This window comes from Homarus americanus, unplaced genomic scaffold (genome assembly GCF_018991925.1).
Source record: "Homarus americanus isolate GMGI-L3 unplaced genomic scaffold, GMGI_Hamer_2.0 scaffold5589, whole genome shotgun sequence".
Lineage (NCBI taxonomy): Eukaryota > Metazoa > Arthropoda > Malacostraca > Decapoda > Nephropidae > Homarus > Homarus americanus.
In genome coordinates, this window is record NW_024736650.1 from 5,493,521 (window position 1) to 5,517,163 (window position 23,643).

At 46.4% G+C, this 23,643-nt stretch overlaps 1 protein-coding gene across 1 annotated transcript in view; it reads right to left on the reverse strand.

Annotated features, from left to right (window-relative positions):
* Window positions 1–3,640: 3,640 nt before the first annotated feature.
* LOC121872251 overlaps window positions 3,641–23,643 on the reverse strand; it is a 32,049-nt gene continuing 12,046 nt past the window's right edge. Inside the window, exon 3 of the mRNA XM_042374918.1 lies at window positions 3,641–3,759. Within this exon, the coding sequence (XP_042230852.1) occupies window positions 3,641–3,759 (119 nt within the window). The remainder of the gene's footprint in view (window positions 3,760–23,643) is intronic.

Genomic DNA, 23,643 nt, shown 5'->3' on the forward strand with positions numbered 1-23,643 from the left:
CAACACACCACCATCAACACAAGATACCCTCACAACACACCACCTCAACACAAGATCCCTCACAACACCACCATACAGATACCCTCACAACACACCACCGTCAACACAAGATACCCTCACAACACACCACCATCAACACAAGATACCCCCACAACACACCACCATCAACACAATCCCTCACAACACACCACCATCAACACAAGATACCCCACAACACACCACCGTCAACACAAGATACCTCACAACACACCACCATCAACACAATCCTCACAACACCACCGTCAACACAAGATACCCTCACAACACACCACCATCAACACAAATCCCTACAACACACCATCAACACAAGATACCCTCACAACACACCACCATCAACACAAGATAACCCTCACAACACACCACCATCAACACAAGATACCCTCACAACACACCACCATCAACACAAGATACCCCCACAACACACCACCATCAACACAAGATACCCTCACAACACACCACCATCAACACAAGATACCCTCACAACACACCACCATCAACACAAGATACCCTCACAACACACCACCATCAACACAAGATACCCTCACAACACACCACCATCAACACAAGATACCCTCACAACACACCACCGTCAACACAAGATACCTCACAACACACCACCATCAACACAAGATACCTCCCACACCACCATCAACACAAGATACCCTCACAACACACCACCATCAACACAAGAGATACCCTCACAACACACCACCATCAACACAAGATACCCTCACAACACACCACCATAACACAAGATACCCTCACAACACACCACCATCAACACAAGATACCCTCACAACACACCACCGTCAACACAAGATACCCTCACAACACACCACCATCAACACAAGATACCCTCACAACACACCACCATCAACACAAGATACCCTCACAACACACCACCATCAACACAAGATACCCTCACAACACACCACCATCAACAAGATACCCTCACAACACACCACCATCAACACAAGATCCCTCACACACCACAAGATACCCACAACACACCACCGTCAACACAAGATACCCTCACAACACACCACCATCAACACAAGATACCCTCACAACACACCACCATCAACACAAGATACCCTCACAACACACCACCATCAACACAAGATACCCTCACAACACACCACCATCAACACACAAGATACCTCACAACACACCACCATACACAAGATACCCTCACAACACACCACCATCAACACAAGATACCCTTACAACACACCACCATCAACACAAAGATACCCTCACAACACGACCATCAACACACAAGATACCCTCACAACACACCACCATCAACACAAGATACCCTCACAACACACCACCGTCAACACAAGATACCCTCAACACACCACCATCAACAAATACCCTCACAACACACCACCATCAACACACAAGATACCCTCACAACACACCACCATCAACACAAGATACCTCACAACACACCACCATCAACACAATATACCCTCACAACACACCACCATCAACACACAAGATACCCTCACAACACACCACCATCAACACAAGATACCCTCACAACACACCATCAACACAAGATACCCTCACAACACACCACCATCAACACACAAGATACCCTCACAACAAACAATACCCTCACAACACACCACCATCAACACAAGATACCCTCACAACACCACCATACACAAGATACCCTCACAACACACCACCATCAACACACAGATACCCTCACAACACACCACCATCAACACAAGATACCCTCACAACACACCACCATCAACACAATATACCCTCACAACACACCACCATCAACACACAAGATACCCTCACAACACACCACCATCAACACAAGATACCCACCAACACACCACCATCAACACAATATCCCCTCACAACACACCACCACCATCAACACACAAGATACCTCAACACACCACCATCAACACAAGATACCCTCACAACACACCACCATCAACACAATATACCCTCACAACACACCACCATCAACACAAGATCACCTCACAACACACCACCATCAAACACAAGATACCCTCACAACACACACCATCAACACAAGATACCCTCACAACACACCACCATCAACACACAAGATACCCTCACAACACACCACCATCAACACAAGATACCCTCACAACACACCACCGTCAACATCCTGCGTGTGTGTGTGTGGAGTGTGTGTCAAGTCACTGACGCACATAACTCATCCACAATTGTTTAGCCATAATGAGAAAATTGATAAGTAAGAGTTAGTGTGTGGTGGCACAACAGGTTTTACGCTGCAGTAAATCAGTGGTCAATACTGTAGTCATTACTATTACTGTGGTACCAGAGGCCAGGTTCACCTGATATATGGTTCACAGCTTCACATGTGGGTTTTTTCTCGACTCGCTGGCAGACTTGATAATACTGGGTGTTGTGTTAGTCAGGAGATCATGTCTAGCGTCACATTAGTCGTCTGCTCTATACTGATACCTATCGGTTTTATTCCTCGTATTTTCCGTATTGATCTTGGTGTGTGTGTGTGTGTGTGTGTCGTATTTAAAATATGTGTTTATCGGGTTCGAAAAACAAAAACAAAATAATAATATATAATAATCTGTTATTGTCACAAGTCACATGACTTATTAAGCTTTACCACATCAAAGGTCCGGGATTTATCTATTTTTTTATTATTATTATTATTTTATTTTTTGCTGTAACTGAGAATAAAGACACCACATCCGGGTACAAGTACAGTCTCAGAGTAATTTCAATGCCATTTTGAATCCCCGCCTCCACAGCGTGTGTGTGTGTGTGTGTGTGTGTGTGTGTGTGTGTGTGTGTTGACTTCCACCCCTTCCCCTCGTCACATACAATAATATAAACACCATCTGGGATATTTTTTTTTTTGCTTCTCTTCCCATAATTACGAAAACCTAAGAATATTTGTCAATAATTCAGGTCAGTGGTCCCCCGAGGCTCCCGGCTTGGTGTTAGGTTCTCATTCACGGAAAATAATAGAAAAATCCATCTCTTTGTTTATTAATTCTGATCTCTGTTTTTATTCCTACTATAACTATTAATACTACGACTAAAAGTAACTACTAATATAAACAATTACTACTAAATACTACTACCACTAACTACCAAGACTACTACTAACTAATACTACTACTATTAACTACTAACCACTACTACTATCATCATGCCCATCACTACTATGAGAGCGGTCTTAAGACAACGCCCCTCAACAAGACCCCCACCACCCAGGGTACCATACCTCACCCTCCTTGACCTGAGACACAACACTCACAGGTCCTAAATGTCTCACTTGATGACTGAACTTTAAGGAAAATAAATTCAGTCACAAGGAATGTTCTTTGTTAGGGTGTGTTTAGAAATATCACTGCTGCCGTGTTCCTCAGCTGCTGTGTTCCTCAGTTATCGTGTTCCTCAACTGCCGTGTTCCTCAACTGCCGTGTTCCTCAGTTGCTGTATTCCTCAGCTGCCGTGTTCCTCAGTTGCTGTATTCCTCAACTGCCGTGTTCCTCAGTTGCCGTGTTCCTCAGCTGCCGTGTTCCTCAGCTGCCGTGTTCCTCAGTTGCCGTGTTCCTTAGCTGCCGTGTTCCTCAGCTGCCGTGCTCGTCATGTTGGCAGGGCGAGAGTGTTCACAAGGCAACATACAAGCTGTAGTGGTGTAATAGAGACACAAAGGACAACTGTCTTCCGGTCCTTAAATATCGGAAAATATAATATTAACTTATACCTTCATGCCGATAACATCACTTCATTAAATACCTTCATTATGCAACACAGTTAACATTCACCGTCTTGGGAAGCAGCGAGGGGAAGACAGATAACCGCTCCGTCAATCTTAAGTATCGTAGGAATATATATATTTACGATACAATTACAGGTCAACAATACAATAAATACCTGTATATGTCACGTCAAACTCTTCATCAAACACACAAAGTATTTTATTGTCGGTTTATTTAAATACAAAAAGATTTAGTTATATAATTATTTGGTCAATTAGTAACAAGAGGCATTTCATCTCACCCCAGGGTCACCAAACAAACAACACTTAGCCCCCAGGGTCACCAGACAAACAACACTTAGCCCCCAGGGTCACCAAACAAACAACACTTAGCCCCAGGGTCACCAGACAAACAACACTTAGCCCCAGGGTCACCAGACAAACAACACAGCCCCAGGGTCACCAGACAAACAACACTTAGCCCCAGGGTCACCAGACAAACAACACTTAGCCCCAGGGTCACCAGACAAACAACACTTAGCCCCAGGGTCACCAGACAAACAACACTTAGCCCCAGGGTCACCAGACAAACAACACTTAGCCCCAGGGTCACCAGACAAACAACACTTAGCCCCAGGGTCACCAGACAAACAACACTTAGCCCCAGGGTCACCAGACAAACAACACACTTAGCCCCAGGGTCACCATACAAACAACACACTTAGCCCCAGGGTCACCAGACAACAACACACCCAGCCCCAGGGTCACCAGACAAACAACACTTAGCCCCAGGGTCACCAGACAAACAACACTTAGCCCCAGGGTCACCAGACAAACAACATAGCCCCAGGGTCACCAGACAAACAACACTTAGCCCCCAGGGTCACCAGACAAACAACACACTTAGCCCCAGGGTCACCAGACAAACAACACTTAGCCCCAGGGTCACCAGACAAACAACACACTTAGCCCCAGGGTCACCATACAAACAACACACTTAGCCCCAGGGTCACCAGACAAACAACACTTAGCCCCCAGGGTCACCAGACAAACAACACTTAGCCCCAAGGGTCAAGACAAACAACACTTAGCCCCAGGGTCACCAGACAAACAACACATAGCCCCAGGGTCACCAGACAAACAACACTTAGCCCGGGTCACCAGACAAACAACACACTTAGCCCCAGGGTCACCAGACAAACAACACACTTAGCCCCAGGGTCACCAGACAAACAACACTTAGCCCCCAGGGTCACCAGACAAACAACACTTAGCCCCCAGGGTCACCAGACAAACAACACACTTAGCCCCAGGGTCACCAGACAAACAACACTTGGCCCCAGGGTCACCAGACAAACAACACTTAGCCCCCAGGGTCACCAGACAAACAACAAACTTAGCCCCAGGGTCACCAGACAAACAACACACTTAGCCCCAGGGTCCCAGACAAACAACACTTAGCCCCCAGGGTCACCAGACAAACAAACACTTAGCCCCAGGGTCACCAGACAAACAACACACTTAGCCCAGGGTCACCAGACAAACAACACTTAGCCCCAGGGTCACCAGACAAACAACACTTAGCCCCAGGGTCCCAGACAAACAACACTTAGCCCCAGGGTCACCAGACAAACAACACTTAGCCCCAGGGTCACCAGGCAAACAACATGCCCCGGTCACCAGACAAACAACACTTAGCCCCGGGTCACCAGACAAACAACACTTAGCCCCAGGGTCACCAGACAAACAACACACTTAGCCCCAGGGTCACCAGACAAACAACACTTAGCCCCAGGGTCACCAGACAAACAACACACTTGCCCCCAGGGTCACCATACAAACAACATAGCCCCAGGGTCACCAGACAAACAACACTGCCCCCAGGGTCACCAGACAAACAACACTTAGCCCCAGGGTACCAGACAAACAACACCAGCCCCAGGGTCCGACAAACACACCAGGGTCACCAGACAAAACACTTAGCCCCAGGGTCACCAGACAAACAACACTTAGCCCCAGGGTCACCAGACAAACAACACCAGCCCCAGGTGCCATGCAGCAACACTCAGCCCCAGGGTCACCAGACAAACAACACACTTGGCCCCAAGGGTCACCAGACAAAACAACACTTAGCAGGGTCACCAGACCAACAACACTTAGCCCCAGGGTCCAGACAAACAACACATAGCTAGGGTCACCCACAAACAACACACTTAGCCCCCAGGGTCACAGGACAAAAAACAGCACTTAGCCCCAGGGTCACCAGACAAACCACTTAGCCCCAGGGTCACCAGACAAACAACACTTACCCAGGGTACCAGACAAACAACATAGCCCCAGGGTCACCAGACAAACAACACTCAGCCCCAGGGTCACCAGACAAACAACAGCCCCCAGGGTCACCAGACAAACAACACACTTAGCCCCAGGGTCACCAGACAAACAACACTTAGCCCCAGGGTCACCAGACAAACAACACTTAGCCCCAGGGTCCGGACAAACAACACTTAGCCCCCAGGGTCACCAGACAAACAACACTTAGCCCCAGGGTCACCAGACAAACAACCCTTCCCCAGGGTCCAGACAAAACAACACTTAGCCCCCAGGGTCCCGGACAAACAACACTTAGCCCCAGGGTCACCAGACAAAACAGCCCCCAGGGTCCCGGACAAACAACACTTAGCCCCAGGGTCACCAAACAAAACAGCACTTAGCCCCAGGGTCAAGAAACAGCAGCATTAGCCCCAGGGTCACCAGAAAAACAAACACTTAGCCCCAGGGTCACCAGACAAACAGCAATTAGCCCCAGGGTCACCAGACAAACAACACTTAGCGCCCCAGGGTCACGAAAACAGCACTGCCCCGGTCCCAGACAAATACACACACTTAGCCCCAGGGTCACCAGACAAACAACACACTTAGCCCCAGGGTCCCAGACAAACAACGCCTTAGAGGTCACCAGACAAACAACACTTAGCCCCAGGGTCACCCAGACAAATAACACACTTAGCCCCCAGGGTCACCAGACAAACAACAGATCTAGCCCCCAGGGTCACCAAACAGTTATCACCCCCCTCCTCCCACAGGGTCACCAGTCAACAGACCTCTCGCCCCAGGTGTTACCAGACCAAAAAAATAGGACATGACCCAACATTAGAAGATTCAGTAAAAAACATTACAGTGTATTAGGATGCGTGGCCAGCATGCTCAAGTGGCCCAGGGAACCGGGCTGCAGGCAATCATGCGTGTGTGCGTGTGACAATGCCAAGTTCTCCAGTCAGGCAAACCTCTGGGATATGACACCGGGATGAATGTGGTAGATTTGTTCCAGGATGTGATAATGCTGGTGTTACTGGGATGTTTTGATACGTGTGTTTAATGGGATTTTGTTGATACGTGTTGCTGTTTTCATACGTGTGTTACCCTGGTGTGTTACTTTGGCTGTTACTGGGATGAATAAAAAAAAGTTACCGTGATGTGTTGATACAGGTGTTGCCAGGGTGTGTTGTTAGGTGTGTTACCGGGATGTGTTGATACGTGTGTTACCGGGGTATGTTACTTCTGCTGTTACTGGGATGAAATAATTTTTTTTTTACTGGGGTGTACTGTCACATGTTACCAGGTTGTGTTACTTGGTGTTAATGGAACGTATGACGAGTTGTGTTACCTGGAATTTATCACTGGTAATGGGTCATGTCCTGGTACTTGCATTACCGGGGTTGCACGAGAGGACCGCATGACACTGTGACATTCTATACCGGTTGCCACACCCGGCAGGCCACACCCAGTACACTCCTCGTCCTGCCAACCTGCTCGACTACCACCACCACTATCCTCCAACCACCAACACTATTCACCACCACTATTACTCACCTCCACCACCCCTTTATCCTCCACCACTACCAATAACCGCCACCACTACCAATAACCAACACCTTCACCACCACCACTACCATGAGCCACCACCACTACCATTATGCATCACTATTACTATCCTACACCACAACATCTATCCACCACTATCACGATTACCACCACAACTACCACTATCCACCACTACCACTATCCACCACCACCACCATTATCCGCCGCTATCACTATTACCTCTACCATCATCCATCACTATCAACATCATTCACCACCACCACTATTCATCACTACCACCACTACCACTATCCATCACTATTACTTTTAACACTATTCTCAACCACCACGACTATCCACCACCACCACAACTACCACGACCCACCAATACTACTATTAACGCCACTACTACCACTATCCACCACTACGACTTCCTCTACCACCATCCATCATCACTATTATCCACCACCATCTAGAACCACCACTATTTTCACTACCAACAGCTCTTCCAGCACCATCATCACTATCACCTCCATCTTCTAAATTCCCCCACTACTACCACTATCACTACCACTGTCAACACCATCATCAACACCACCACAACTACCACCATGATCACCAATAAAACCACCACCACCACCCAACTACCACCACCACCCAACTACCACCATCACCACTACCACCATGACCATTATCTTCGCCTACACCACCATCATTACCTTCACCATAATCACCACCATTACCAGCGCCTTCAACACCACTAGCATCATCTCTAGCAACACCACCACCACAAGCACCAATCCCACCCTCACCTTTTACACTGTCAATTCCATCATTACCACCACCTGCACCATCACCAACACCTGCACCAACACCTGCACCATCACCAACACCTGCCACCACCTGCACCATCACCACCACCTGCACCATTACCACCACCTGCCATTACCACCACCTGCACCATACCACCACCTGCCATCACCACCTGAACCATCACCAACACCTGTGCCATCACCAACACCGCATCACCACCACCTGCACCATCACCACCACCTGCACCATCACCACCACATGCACCATCACCACCACCTGCACCATCACCACCTGAACCATCACCAACACCTGCACCATTACCACCACCTGCACCACCACCACCACCTGCATCACCACTAGTCACTTTTAATGTGTCCAGTTGTGGGAAGCAGCAGTGAGGAAGATACAGGTGTGGGAGGTAGTGAGGAAGATCAGGGGAAGGCAGTAGAGAGGAATACAGGTGTGGGAGGCAGTATGAGGAAGATACAGGTGTGGGAGAGGAAGGAAGGTACAGGTGTGGGGCAGCAGTGAGGAAGATACAGGTGGAGGAGGAGTAGTGAGGAAGATACAGGTGTGGAAGGCAGTAGAGGAATACAGGTGTGGGAGGCGAGTGAGGAAGATACAGGTGTGGGAGGGAGTAGTGAGGAAGGTACAGGTGTGGGAGGCAACAGTGAGGAAGATACAGGTGTGGGCGTTATGAGGAAGATACAGGTGTGGGGAGGAGGTAGTGAGGAAGATAGTGTGGGAGGTAGCAGTAAGGAAGATACAGGTGTGGGAGGCAGCAGTGAGGAAGATACAGGTGTGGGAGGCAGCAGTGAGGAAGATACAGGTGTGGGAGGGAGTGGTGGGAAGATACAGGTGTGGAAGGCAGTAGTGAGGACGATACAGGTGTGGGAGGCAGCAGTGAGGAAGATACAGGTGTGGGAGGAGGTAGTGAGGAAGATACAAGTGTGGAGGCAGTAGTGAGGAAGATACAGGTGTGGGAGGAGGTAGTGAGGAAGATGCAGGTGTGGGAGGCAGCAGTGAGGAAGATACAGGTGTGGGAGGAGGTAGTGGAAGATAGGTGTGGAAGGCAGTAGAGAGGAAGATACAGGTGTGGGAGGCAGCAGTGAGGAAGATACAGGTGTGGGAGGCAGCGAGAGGAAGATACAGGTGTGGGAGGCAGCAGTAAGAAGATACAGGTGTGGGAGGCAGAGTGAGGAAGATACAGGTGTGGGAGGCAGCAGTGAGGAAGATACAGGTGTGGGAGGCAGCAGTGAGGAAGATACAGGTGTGGGAGGAGGTAGTGAGGAAGATGCAGGTGTGGAAGGCAGCAGTGAGGAAGATACAGGTGTGGGAGGTAGCAGTGAGGAAGATACAGGTGGGAGGAGGTAGTGAGGAAGATACAGGTGTGGGAGGTAGCAGTAAGGAAGATACAGGTGTGGGAGGCAGCAGTGAGGAAGATACCACAGGTGTGGGGAGGCAGCAGTGAGGAAGATACAGGTGTGGGAGGCAGCAGTGAGGAAGATACAGGTGTGGGAGGAGGTAGTGAGGAAGATGCAGGTGTGGAAGGCAGCAGTGAGGAAGATACAGGTGTGGGAGGCAGCAGTGAGGAAAGATACAGGTGTGGGAGGCAGCAGGTGAGGAAGATACAGGTGTGGGGGCAGCAGTGAGGAGATACAGGTGTGGGAGGAGGTAGTGAGGAAGATGCAGGTGTGGAGGCAGTAGAGAGGAAGATACAGGTGTGGGAGGCAGCAGTGAGGAAGATACAAGGTGTGGGAGGCAGCAGTGAGGAAGATACAGGTGTGGGAGGCAGTAGTGAGGACGATACAGGTGTGGGAGGGAGCAGTGAGGAAGATACAGGTGTGGGAGGCAGCAGTGAGGAAGATACAGGTGTGGGAGGCAGCAGTGAGGAAGATACAGGTGTGGGAGGGAGGTAGTGAGGAAGATACAAGGTGTGGAAGGCAGTAGTGAGGACGATACAGGTGTGGGAGGCAGCAGTGAGGAAGATACAGGTGTGGGGGAGCAGCAGTGAGGGAAGATACAGGTGTGGGAGGCAGCAGTGAGGAAGATACAGGTGTGGGAGGCAGCAGTGAGGAAGACACAGGTGTGGGAGGAGGTAGTGAGGAAGATGCAGGTGTGGAAGGCAGTAGTGAGGACGATACAGGTGTGGGAGGCAGCAGTGAGGAAGATACAGGTGTGGGAGGTAGTGAGGAAGATGCAGGTGTGGAAGGCAGCAGTGAGGAAGATACAGGTGTGGGAGGCAGCAGTGAGGAAGACACAGGTGTGGGAGGGAGGTAGTGAGGAAGATGCAGGTGTGGGAAGGCAGTAGTGGGGACGATACAGGTGTGGGAGGCAGCAGTGAGGAAGATACAGGTGTGGGAGGAGGTAGTAGGAAGAACAAGTGTGGAAGGCAGTAGGACGATACAGGTGTGGAGGCAGCAGTGAGGAAGATACAGGTGTGGGAGGCAGCAGTGAGGAAGATACAGGTGTGGGAGGCAGCAGTGAGGAAGATACAGGTGTGGGAGGAGGTAGTGAGGAAGATGCAGGTGTGGAAGGCAGCAGTGAGGAAGATACAGGTGTGGGAGGCAGCAGTGAGGAAGATACAGGTGTGGGAGGCAGCAGTGAGGAAGATGCAGGTGTGGAAGGCAGTAGAGAGGAAGATACAGGTGTGGGAGGAGGTAGTGAGGAAGATACAGGTGTGGGAGGCAGCAGTGAGGAAGATACAGGTGTGGGAGGCAGTAGTGAGGAAGATACAGGTGTGGGAGGCAGCAGTGAGGAAGATACAGGTGTGGAAGGCAGTAGTGGGAGGATACAGGTGTGGGAGGCAGTAGTGAGGAAGATACAGGTGTGTGGGAGGTTGTACAGGTGTGGAAGACATAGTTCCTGTACCTGTGTTTTATACAGGTGTAAATGGGTGGACAGGAAGTACAAAGCAAGAATTCAATCACATTATTTCCATCGGCCTTGGAGATTTTTAAGAACGCGTCTAAAAGACTAACTTAAGATAAAACATTGGAAAGGCGTTCAAAATGACGTCGGAATCACACTTGGACTCTACGGAAACTAGATGCGTTGGATCGTCTACACTCAGGGACAAATTAACTTAGGAACCGTTGAGCATTGTGAGACGCGGGGCTTATTAAGAATATCCTGGATCCGGGTGTAAGAGAGAACTCCAGGAGATAAGTCTTATCCCGGGACCATAACTCTCAACAGACTAACACTGCCTGTCTGCCTGCCGGGGACTGTCATAATGAACACTATCGAAAGTGTTACTTGTAGGGAGTGTTTACATTGTATACAGTATAGGTGTTAGTAATAATGTCCTGGGGTTAAAACATACGGCGGTGGATGGTGGGTGTTGTTGTGTGGTGGGCGGGGCGGGGCCACCTTCAGCCCTGCCCCGAGTATGACCTTCGTCTGTACCTAGATATATACCCAACAAAACACTTTTTCCCTCGCCCTAACACAACTCCGTCTTAAGGTGCCTGTTTCCCCCCACCCTCCCTCCATCCCCTTCCTCCCCAGCCTCGCCCTTCGCTCATTCAAGTAACTATTCGTATTCTGTTTTCCGTGTACGATTTGTCTAAGATTTAACCTCCACACAAAAGATACTACCGACGCATCAAAAGCACAACACATACTCTTTTTTTGTGTGTGTTTTCCTCGAGCTATTTAGTATACCCTGTCTCTTTTTTTTTCCCTTCTCTCTTAGTCAGTACAAGAGATACGGGAACGTAAATGTTACCTTTAATTAGTGGACGAGGTGGTGATTGGATACTACGCTTCACCTGCCCACCCTTCATTATATTGGACCATTATATGCGTCTACACCAGTATGCAGGTAGCTGAGATAGTTATCATCATCATAATCATCATCATCATTATTGTTGTTGTTTTGTTATCACCATAAAATATCCCTCGAACAGGATTAGGGAAGGAGGTATTATAATCGTTATTTGTACGTGTGTAAATCAGTCAGTCTGTCAGTCCACTAAAACAACTTTCCTGTCATCTCAATTGGCTCAGTCATGTCAATATTAATACCATACACATCATACACTCATCATAAACCACATCATAAATACCACATCATACACCCACCATACAAGAACACATTATACACCCACCATACATATCACACTCACCATACACACTCTTCCTCACCCATATACACACCATACCTTACCTACAAACACACCACCATACACCACACCATACACATCATACACCCACCATACACCCACATAACCCCGATGCACCCCAGTGGCCTTCGTCAGATTTGGAATTTCAGGTCAGCGGTGAGTGAGTGAGGGGAGGCGTTGCATTGGTCGTGTTACATCTGAAGTAATGTTATAATATACTGTACTAGTAAAGATTTAGTTCACCTGAGAGTTGCTCAACACTATAGCCGACCCCTTACTGATGATGCACCTTGCCCCACCCTATACCCTACCCCACCCACACCACACGCCGCCCACTCACTCACTTATCTACCCCGCCCTCAACATAACCTTCAGTTTCGCCATCCGCATACTCGCTCATGACGTTCATTTTTTTTTATATCCACATACCCGCCCACAACATAATCTTTACTTTTGATGCACATATATCCACACACACAATACCTCCAGTTTAGCCACCCACACACCCACAACTCCTACACTCTTGCCATCCACACACAATACCTCCACTTTCAACACCCACACAACCGTCCATAACACATCCACCTTCGCCACCACCCGCCCACAACACTTACACTTCACCACCCACAATAGGGACCATGATTATACATAGTCTCCACATATCTCAGTCCGGAATAAAATAAGAGTTAACAGTGAAGGGCTCTTGATGCATCCAGCGGGGAGAGGCGTCAACCTCCCCTCATGCTGAAGTGAGTTTTGTTGTCGTGCCTCTACCGTGCTCACACTTGTCACCTGGCCACATTGGTATAAGGCCAAGTGGACACCCTGGCCACTTAAGGCCAAGTGGACACCCTGGTCACGTTGGTATAAGGCCAAGTGGACACCCTAATCACTTTGGTATAAGGCCAAGTGGACACCCTAATCACGTTGGTATAAGGCCAAGTGGACACCCTGGTCACGTTGGTATAAGGCCAAGTGGACACCCTGGCCACATTGGTATAAGGCCAAGTGGACACCCTGGCCACATTGGTATAAGGCCAAGTGAACACCCTAATCACTTTGGTATAAGGCCAAGTGACACCCTAATCACGTTGGTATAAGGCCAGTGGACACCTGGCCACTGGTATACCAAGGACACCTGGTACGTTGGTATAAACCAAGTACACCCTACCACAGTATAACCAGTGAACACCCTAATCACTTTGGTATAAGGCCAAGTGGACACCCTAATCACGTTGGTATAAGCCAAGTGGACACCTGGTCACGTTGGTATAAGGCCAAGTGGACACCCTGGCCACGTTGGTATAAAGGTCATGTGTACAGGTCACACTGGCCACACCCTCGCCGGCCGGCTTTTGTTATCAACGATACTAATGACTTAATGTTCGACTGAATTTGGTAACTGAAGACTTGTTGGCATCTCTTACCACCACCATCACTATTACCATCACCACCACCAGTATCACCACCACCACCAGTATCACCACCACCACCAGTATCACCACCACCACCAGTATCACCACCACACCAGTATCACCACCACCACCAGTATCACCACCACCACCAATCACCACCACCACCAGTATCACCACCACCACCACAGTATCACCACCACCACCAGTATCACCACCACCACCATCAGTATCACCACCACCACCAGTATCACCACCACCACCAGTATCACCACCACCACGTATCACCACACCACAGTATCACCACCACCACCAGTATCACCACCACCCAGTATCACCACCACCACCAGTATCACCACCACCACCAGTATCACCACCACCACCAGTATCACCACATCACCACCACCACATATCACCACCACCACCAGTATCACCACCACCACCAGTATCACCACCACCACCAGTATCACCACCACCACCAGTATCACCACCACCATCAAGTATCACCACCACCACCAGTATCACCACCACCCAGCATCACCACCACCACCAGCATCACCACCACCAGTATCACCACCACCACCAGTATCACCACCACCACCACCAGTATCACCCACCACCACCAGTATCACCACCACCACCAGTATCACCACCACCACCAGTATCACCACCACCACCAGTATCACCACCACCACCAGTATCACCACCACCACCAGTATCACCACCACCACCAGTATCACCACCACCACCAGTATCACCACCACCACCAGTATCACCACCACCACCAGTATCACCACCACCACCAGTATCACCACCACCACCAGTATCACCACCACCACCACCAAGTATCACCACCACCACCAGTATACCACCACCCCAGTATCACCACCACCACCGGTGTATCACCACCACCACCAGTATCACCACCACCACCACCAGTATCACCACCACCACCAGTATCACCACCACCACCGCATATCACCACCACCACCAGTATCACCACCACCACCAGCATCACCACCACCACCAGTATCACCACCACCACCAGTACATCACCACCACCACCAGTATCACCACCACCACCACCAGTATCACCACCACCACCAGTATCACCACCACCACCAGTATCACCACCACCACCAGCATCACCACCACCACCAGTATCACCACCATCAGTATCACCACCACCACCAGTATCACCACCACCACCAGTATCACCACCACCAGTATCACCACCACCATCAGTATCACCACCACCATCAGCATCACCACCACCACCAGTATCACCACCACCACCAGTATCACCACCACCATCAATCACCACCACCACCAGTATCACCACCACCATCAGCATCACCACCACCACAAGTATCACCACCACCATCAATTATCACCACCACCAGCATCACCACCACCACCAGCATCACCACCACCACCAGTATCACCACCACCACCAGATCACCACCACCAGTATCACCACCACCACCAGTATCACCACCACCACCAGTATCACCACCACCACCAGATCCACCACCAATCACCACCACAAATCACCACCACCACAACACCACCACCCAGTATCACCACACCACCAGTATCACCACCACCACCAGTATCACCACCACCACCACACCCACCACCACCAGTATCACCACCACCACCACCAGTATCACCACCACCACCAGTATCACCACCACCACCAGTATCACCACCACCGCAGTATCCACCACCACCAGTATCACCACCACCAGTCATCACCACCACCACCAGTATCACCACCACCACCAGTATCACCACCACCACCAGTATCACCACCACCACCAGTATCACCACCACCACCAGTATCACCACCACCAGTATCACCACCAAAAGTATCACCACCACCACCAGTATCACCACCACTACCAGTATCACCACCACCACCAGTATCACCACCACTACCAGTATCACCACTACCCAACAAGACAGTATATGCCACCTACATCACCTTGACAAACTTAAGTTTTATGGTGATTGAACTTCCCATCACCTTTAGTCATCTTCTGAGACAAATTTCTCCCCCAGCATAACAAGTACCTGAGGTCGATGTACACCTCCTGGGAACGGTTCCCCGTACACGTGCAGCTGTCCGACACAACAGCTGCATCAGTTAGGGATAGAAGGGGGGAAGGAGAGGAGAGGGAGAGGGAGGAAGAGGAGAGGAAGAGAGGTGGAGAGAAACGACTAACCATTTCCCTCACCACTAAGTATACTATCAGACAATTAGTTAATTTCTATGTCTATCCCAAGTTTGTTCTTATTTTTATACTGAAAGTTTTTGTTAAATGATCCGCTAATTTATGTCACCCTGTGTAATTTATTATTATTATTATTATTATTATTATTATTATTATTATTATTGCTACTACGGATAAAGTGGTGGATTACGTCTTGTGGTGTGAAATAATAATTGGAAGTGCTGCCGTGTTGACCAGTAACTAAGAAAATATAAGTGTTGCTTCTAGTATACACCACAAGGGAAGCTTAACCATTTACTCGCTATGTATGTACAGTATACTGTATATATGTGTATGTAATAATGTGTGTGTGTGTGTGTGTGTGTGTGTGTGTGTAGGAACGAATGTGTTTATTTATGTATGCCTGGAAGTATGATGAATGTATGTATGCAGAAGCACATTTGAATAAACATCTCAGAGGTGATCCCCAGCATCAATAAATCTTGCCTCACACTCCTGGATGAAGACTGGAACAAAGTGATCACATGTTGATTTAGGTCAAGTTCACCCAAGATGGTCAAAATGTAGTGGGGGCTGGGTATGTGAGGGTGGGCTTGGGTGTGGGGGGTGGGCTTGGGTGTGTGGGGGTGTGGGGCAGCTGATACAGTACCAGGTCTGGCAGCCTCTGCACCTCAAAAACCTTGACGATTTAGAGACCGTGTCATCAAAAAATTAAAAGAAGTCTTATCTTGGATTAAGTCGCCAGGGGCAGCGAGATCCAATCATCCGGGTCTTTTTTTTTTTTTAACAAAAGGTGTCAGGGATATAAGACATACTTCTTATACTGTACTGGTTACTTGGGAGTTGGCTGGTGGCCATTATTTGAGTCAGTCTCAACTGGTTTAAGGATGTCAAGATTGACCCCCTCAAAAAAATAAAATATCAGATAAGAAAAATGATCGTAAAACCTTCCAATAAGAGGGACTTTTTTCTCACACATAAAACAAGTTAATCACCGGAGTCGAAGGTCCTCGGCGCCTTACACACACAATGAGCCACAACTCACAAATTATGACGAGAAAAATACTAATTATAAAACTGGTTCTAGGACTTCGTGGGTTATATCCACACAACAAGTTTCATCTAAATTCAATCGTATTTGTTCAAGTTATCTCGCTCACAAGATGTCTACACACACACACACACACACACACACACACACACACACACACACACACACATACACGCGCGCGAATATAAATTAAAAATCCCGCACCAAAAGCGAGGGAGGACAAATATACCTCAAACACCCGACAATAAACAGCTTTAGGAACAAAACTCCGAAAACATAAACGAAACAAAATTATATTTACAATAATTAATCTTAGTCAACAGACCAAAGCCGTCAAGATCAAAGTGAATCAATTTTAAATCCACCACAGTGACCCAGAGCTGGTCAGTATAGTGCATGAGGGAGGGATGGTCGACGTGGTGTGGGGGCAAAAACTTATCTCAGTCGGCCAGGAGCGGTGTTTATGAAGCTCACTGACGCCACTAAAAAATAAGTACTGTATTATACCGGACCCACACAACCAGCTCTAACTGACTGGTGCAGCTTGTAGCCGTAATATTAGGCTGTGTGTGGCATTGTCGCTCATGGCCGAGGGCACGTATCTTTTACTGCCACATACTGAGGACTGAGAAATATTAACATATAATTGGCCGGGTCAGGTTGTTGCCTTGTACGCACATTATTACCACAATAATATATGTATCGCCTCAATCGTCCTCCAGGTGTGGCAGAGACAAACTTCTTTACTCTCTGAAATTAGTAGGACTTAATGCCACAGGAAACAATTCACAATCGTTCTTCACCCTCAGTCAACACCTTTCTGACGTCATCACCATACATACATACATACATACATACATACATACATACATACATACATACAAACTGGAAACAAAATTCCTATTTATATCATCTGACCAAAATATCCATCAGATCGTCTCTCAATGTTTTAACTACCTGAATCTTAACTAACATGGCGTTATTGAGGGTGTGAATAACAACTACATCTTCTTACTCCTAGTTACCAGGACAGTGAACCCAACACAACAGGTGACACACACACACACACACAGTTCCCAGGAAGATACAATAACTGACAGGGAACAACAACACAGTACTAAGTGTATCATTATAATCACAACAAACAACAACAACAACACGTGGCTCAGGGTAAATATATAAGATTATTACAGACCACTAAAGGAAGGTGGAGTGTGTGTGTGTGTGTGTGTGTGTGTGTGTGTGTGTGTGTGTGCGTGTAAGGATCCGCCACAGCCACCCATGCTAACTTTGTGTAGGGAGAGAGAGAGAGAGAGAGAGAGAGAGAGATTAACATACGACTCTTTCAGAACCGAACACCAGGATGGATAATAAGTTAAGTAATTAATAAAAACCTTATAGTGATCGTCCACGTATTAACTAAGTCACTTCAGATTGTTGTTTACTAATATTGTACTGATCTGTATATTAAACAGGTGTGAACTATTTATAAACAACTGTGTATGTTACTTACCTGTGGCGATGTATGCAGGTCTTAGTAGTAGTTGATCACACACACCACTACTGGAGGTGTTAAGACACTTACCTACTGCACATGGGTCACACGTACACCAGTGAACGTGTAGTGGGTGAGTGTGATGAATATTTTACAGAAGGGTTCATAACACTAACGACTCAGCGAGAGACGATGTGAGTCAGTGAGGGAAAAGTGTGATTATGTCAGTTATGATGATGTTAACTCAAGGCAGAGATGAATAATAATAAGAATTAACGGTTTATTGAAAAAGTTCTGCAGCCCGAATAGACAGACAGGTGTGCGCAGGTTAGATATGTGCAGGTTAGGTGTGTGCAGGTGAGGTGTGTACAGGCAGGTGTGTATTCTAAGTAGAGATCAGGTGAAAATGGCGACACACTCTTCACTCTTCCATTTTTCTCACACAACATAAGATTCAGTTCATGTACTATCAACAACTAAAGTCCGTTCACCTCTCCGACTGAACCACGAACCTCGAGATTCAGACTCGTGAACCCGAAGCAGTAGACTGATACATTTTTCTACGCATAAAGACTTTGGGTTCATGAGTGTGAATCTCGAGGTTCGTGGTTCAGGAGGAGAGGTGAACGGACTTAAGTAGTTTTCTGACCACTACTACTACTACTAATCTCGGTGGCTGTTAGGTACTACACACGTCATACTCACAGCCTTGTATAGTGTCATTACGAACAGTAGGTGGAAAATTTTATTGTTATTTTTTTCTAATTTTTCAATCTATCTTTGTACTTTTGTAACTCAGGATATTGTAATCTTTCAACAAGTACAACAAATATGTATTAAGATATAAAAAAAGCAAAATAATAACAATAAAATCAAAGTATAAAGGCGAATATATTTAAAATTTTACTCAAACAAAAACTTCCTTATTTTCAGCGGAGAGTTGCTTTTTGTGTAGTACGTCTTGTGGCTTTCTTTTGCTGCCTTCCTACATAAATTGAGTTTTTGCGGTACTGTAATTGTGGAAATATGTGCCCTAATATTAAGCTTTACTAACACCATCTCACTTTGCTAGAGAGTCAACATCTACTGCACTTTATCTTTCTCCTTATCCTTCTCAAAGTGATATTTTGCTTTTTTATTTGTTAGTTTTTGTAATACACACACTCACACATCATGGAAGCCCCATGTGTTCGAGGATGGCCGACCCAAGGGCCACCTAGGCATGAATTTGTTTAAGGTGTAGAAACTGTCGCCAACACAACAACCACACCCTAAGTTAACGAACTGCATGACCCGGTGTCAAAGAATAGTCCGAGAAGACCGGACAACTCGCCAACTGCACTGGTTAACTATTACCCCGGAATACGATCCGCAAATCGATTAACATCCAGGTCGCCAATTACTGCTGGGCAGACAGAGAGAAATGGCGTAAAGAAACTTGCCCATAGTTTCACCCTGCCCGGGGATAGAACCTGGATCCGTTCGCTTGCGAGGCGAGCATGCTAACCATTACACCACATACTGTACATACATACATACTTCCATCAAACAATCCTTGCCTCGAATTTGCAGATCGCAGCGAAGCAAAGTAGAAATAAAATTAAGCAACAGACTCACCGCTGTCAGATGAATAATAACGCTCGCTCACTTAACATAAGATACAGATAAAACTCTCATCAAAGAATAACTGCATAATTCCATTATTTGTGTCAGAATGAAATAACACGTAAGAAAATCTATGTACTACGGTCTACCATTGAGCGTTATACCTCAGACAGAAATTACACACGACACAACACGATCCAAACCTGCTGTAGTGATCGTCTTGGCTGTACAATTGAGTGTTAACATAAATTCCCTCCGTCCTCTAGTTTGGCGGCTCACACAATGCTATACTACACTTAGATCTTATACTTCGCTTCACGAGTAAATATTTACAGAGCCGGGCCGTGTTACCTTCTGTCTAGAATTATCAACAAGAAATCGTACTTCCAATCCCACGAGATATCTGTCATGTGAGGGGATTTGGAAAGTTCCTTTTATAGGTAGAGGTACAAGTGAGGATTAACAAGAAACCTGTTCCTGGACCACGGAGCGTCACGAAGTACACCCCGCCATAACACCTACACCTCTCTAGCTCTAAATGCCAACCTCGACCAAAAAAAAAAAATACAACACCTTCACTTACATCTCTAAAACCAAATCTTTATGACGGTTGAAAAATCCAGCTGGTACACTCACGCCCTGCCAGCACTCCTTCAAGACGATGACCACGGGGGAAAAAATGTACTGAAGGAGGGGTAGGAAAGCATGAGGTCGTGGGTGTATAATAATACTTAGTGGAAATGTTGCTTCGTTGTTCACGCCTCAAGTTTTTTTTTCCCCTTCTTCTAGTTTTCGAAACATGTTCAAGGGAAAAAAGTAAAAATAACATGGCCACAGACTTAAGGGAAAAATCCTTCACCTTTATAATATCCTCAGCTGATTAAATTTTTTTTTTTTATGAAACAAAATATCCCGTTTCGTATGTGTAAGTAAATTAAATGTCTCGTAATTGAAAGTAAATTTGACAACAAATATCTTGATTCTCTTTGGAAAAATGTCCCGACTGACACACACACACACACACACACACACACACACACACACACACGCACACACACACACGCACACACACTCACACGCGCACATACACACACATTCACACACACACACATTCACACACACACACACTGACAAATAAACAAGTAAGACAAAATATATACAAAGTTGACTCAAGCATAAAATCATCTCCGTCAAGTCAACAAGTCAGTGACAGTCAGGTTTAGAGCTGCTGACACATACAAGTATAAACCCAATTCAGTTCAGCTTGAGAACGTTATACCAAGGAGTCTCTATGTTAATCCGTTACCGTGAAATCAGTTCCTCCCCTTCAGTGAGTGAGTGAGTGAGTCAGTCAGTGAGTGAGTGAGTGAGTCAGTCAGTCAATGAGTAAGTGAGTCAGTCAGTGATCGAGTAGTGTACAGAGGTATTGGTACAACTACAAAAAAAAATAATCTAACTTAATCAAACTTTAGGCTAACTTTACTTAACTTAAGCTGACCTGACATGACATGACCAAACCAAGTCTAGCCTAACCTAATTTACAACCAAATTTGACTTAACCTAACCTAACCTAACTCATCAACACGACTTGTACAGAACAGCAATGTATTTTTTGTTAGTTATCATATTACTTTATTATCATTGTCATTATTGCTATTATTATCAGTCATTATTATTAGCTATTATACGACCAATAACAACGTCCCATAGCAAACGACTCATAATAACGACACATAGTAACGACCTATAGTAACGACCCATAGTAACGACCCATTGTAACAAACCATAGCAACGACCTGTAGTAACGACTCATAATAACGACACATAGTACCGACCCATAGTAACGACCCATAGTAACTCATAATAACGACTCACAGTAACTACCCACAATAACAACTCATAATAACGACCCATAGTAACGACCCATAGTATTAACCCATAATAACAACTCCATAATAACGACCATAGTAACGACCCAACAATAACGACCCCACCATAACATCCTTTAGTGACATTAACTAAAACAGACCAATACGTGACTTATTACTGACCTTTGACCTCTAACTCCTGTAATATTGACCAGAAATACACAAATCCACTTTTTTCATTACCTGGGGATTATAGCAAGGTGCACTGGGTATAATGTTCATCCTAAATGGGATACATTTGACCAAACAGGTGGCTGATATACATGTTTTGAGGGAGTGTTAAATTTCGAACTCATAAAATCTCTAAAAAGGCAAAATAATAGATAAAAAATAATAGTACTGATAATAATAATAATAATAATAATAATAATGATGATGATGATGACAATAATAAAAAAAAAAAAAAAAAAAAACAATAATAATAATAATAATAATAATAATAATAATACTATCAAGGTGTATTGGACCAAAGAATAATAAAATTATAATAAGTTTCAAATTAATTAGCCCAGAATTGAAAAAGTGACGATAATTGTTAATTGTGTAAGAGAAAAAGGATGACACATTTGAAAAATTACCTGAAAAGTATTTATACTTTTTCCACCCAAGGGAGACTAAATTATGTAGGCCTACTGTAGAAACTGGGAGGCTTTACGGCTACACTTGACGAGCTACAGACAGACAGACAGACAGATATATACAGTATAGATAAATAGATCAGTAAAATAGTCATGCAAGTTTATTTTGATCCAGCATGTTATACAAACAATGTATACGGGTACAGGTATACATAGTGAGTTTATGTATGTGTTTTATATTGACACTGTACTCGAGACACAACGGGGTACAGTGACCAGCCTACAGTGCAGGGTACAATGACCAGCTTACAGTGATGGGTATAGTGGCCAGCTTTCAGTGATGGGTACAGTGGCCAGCTTATAGTGACGGGTACAATGGCCAGCTTACAGTGATGGGTATAGTGGCAAGCTTACAGTGATGGGTACAGTGGCCAGCTTACAGTGATGGGTATAGTGGCCAGCTTACAGTGATGGGTACAGTGGCCAGCTTACAGTGATGGGTATAGTGGCCAGCTTACAGTGATAGGTACAGTGGCCAGCTTACAGTGATGGGTATAGTGGCCAGCTTACAGTGATGGGTACAGTGGCCAGCTTACAGTGATGGGTATAGTGGCCAGCTTACAGTGATAGGTACAGTGGCCAGCATACGGTGATAGGTACAGTGACCAGCTTAGTGATGGGTACAGTGACCAGCCTACAGTGATGGGTAGTGACCAGCCTACAGTGATGGGTACAGTGGCCAGCTT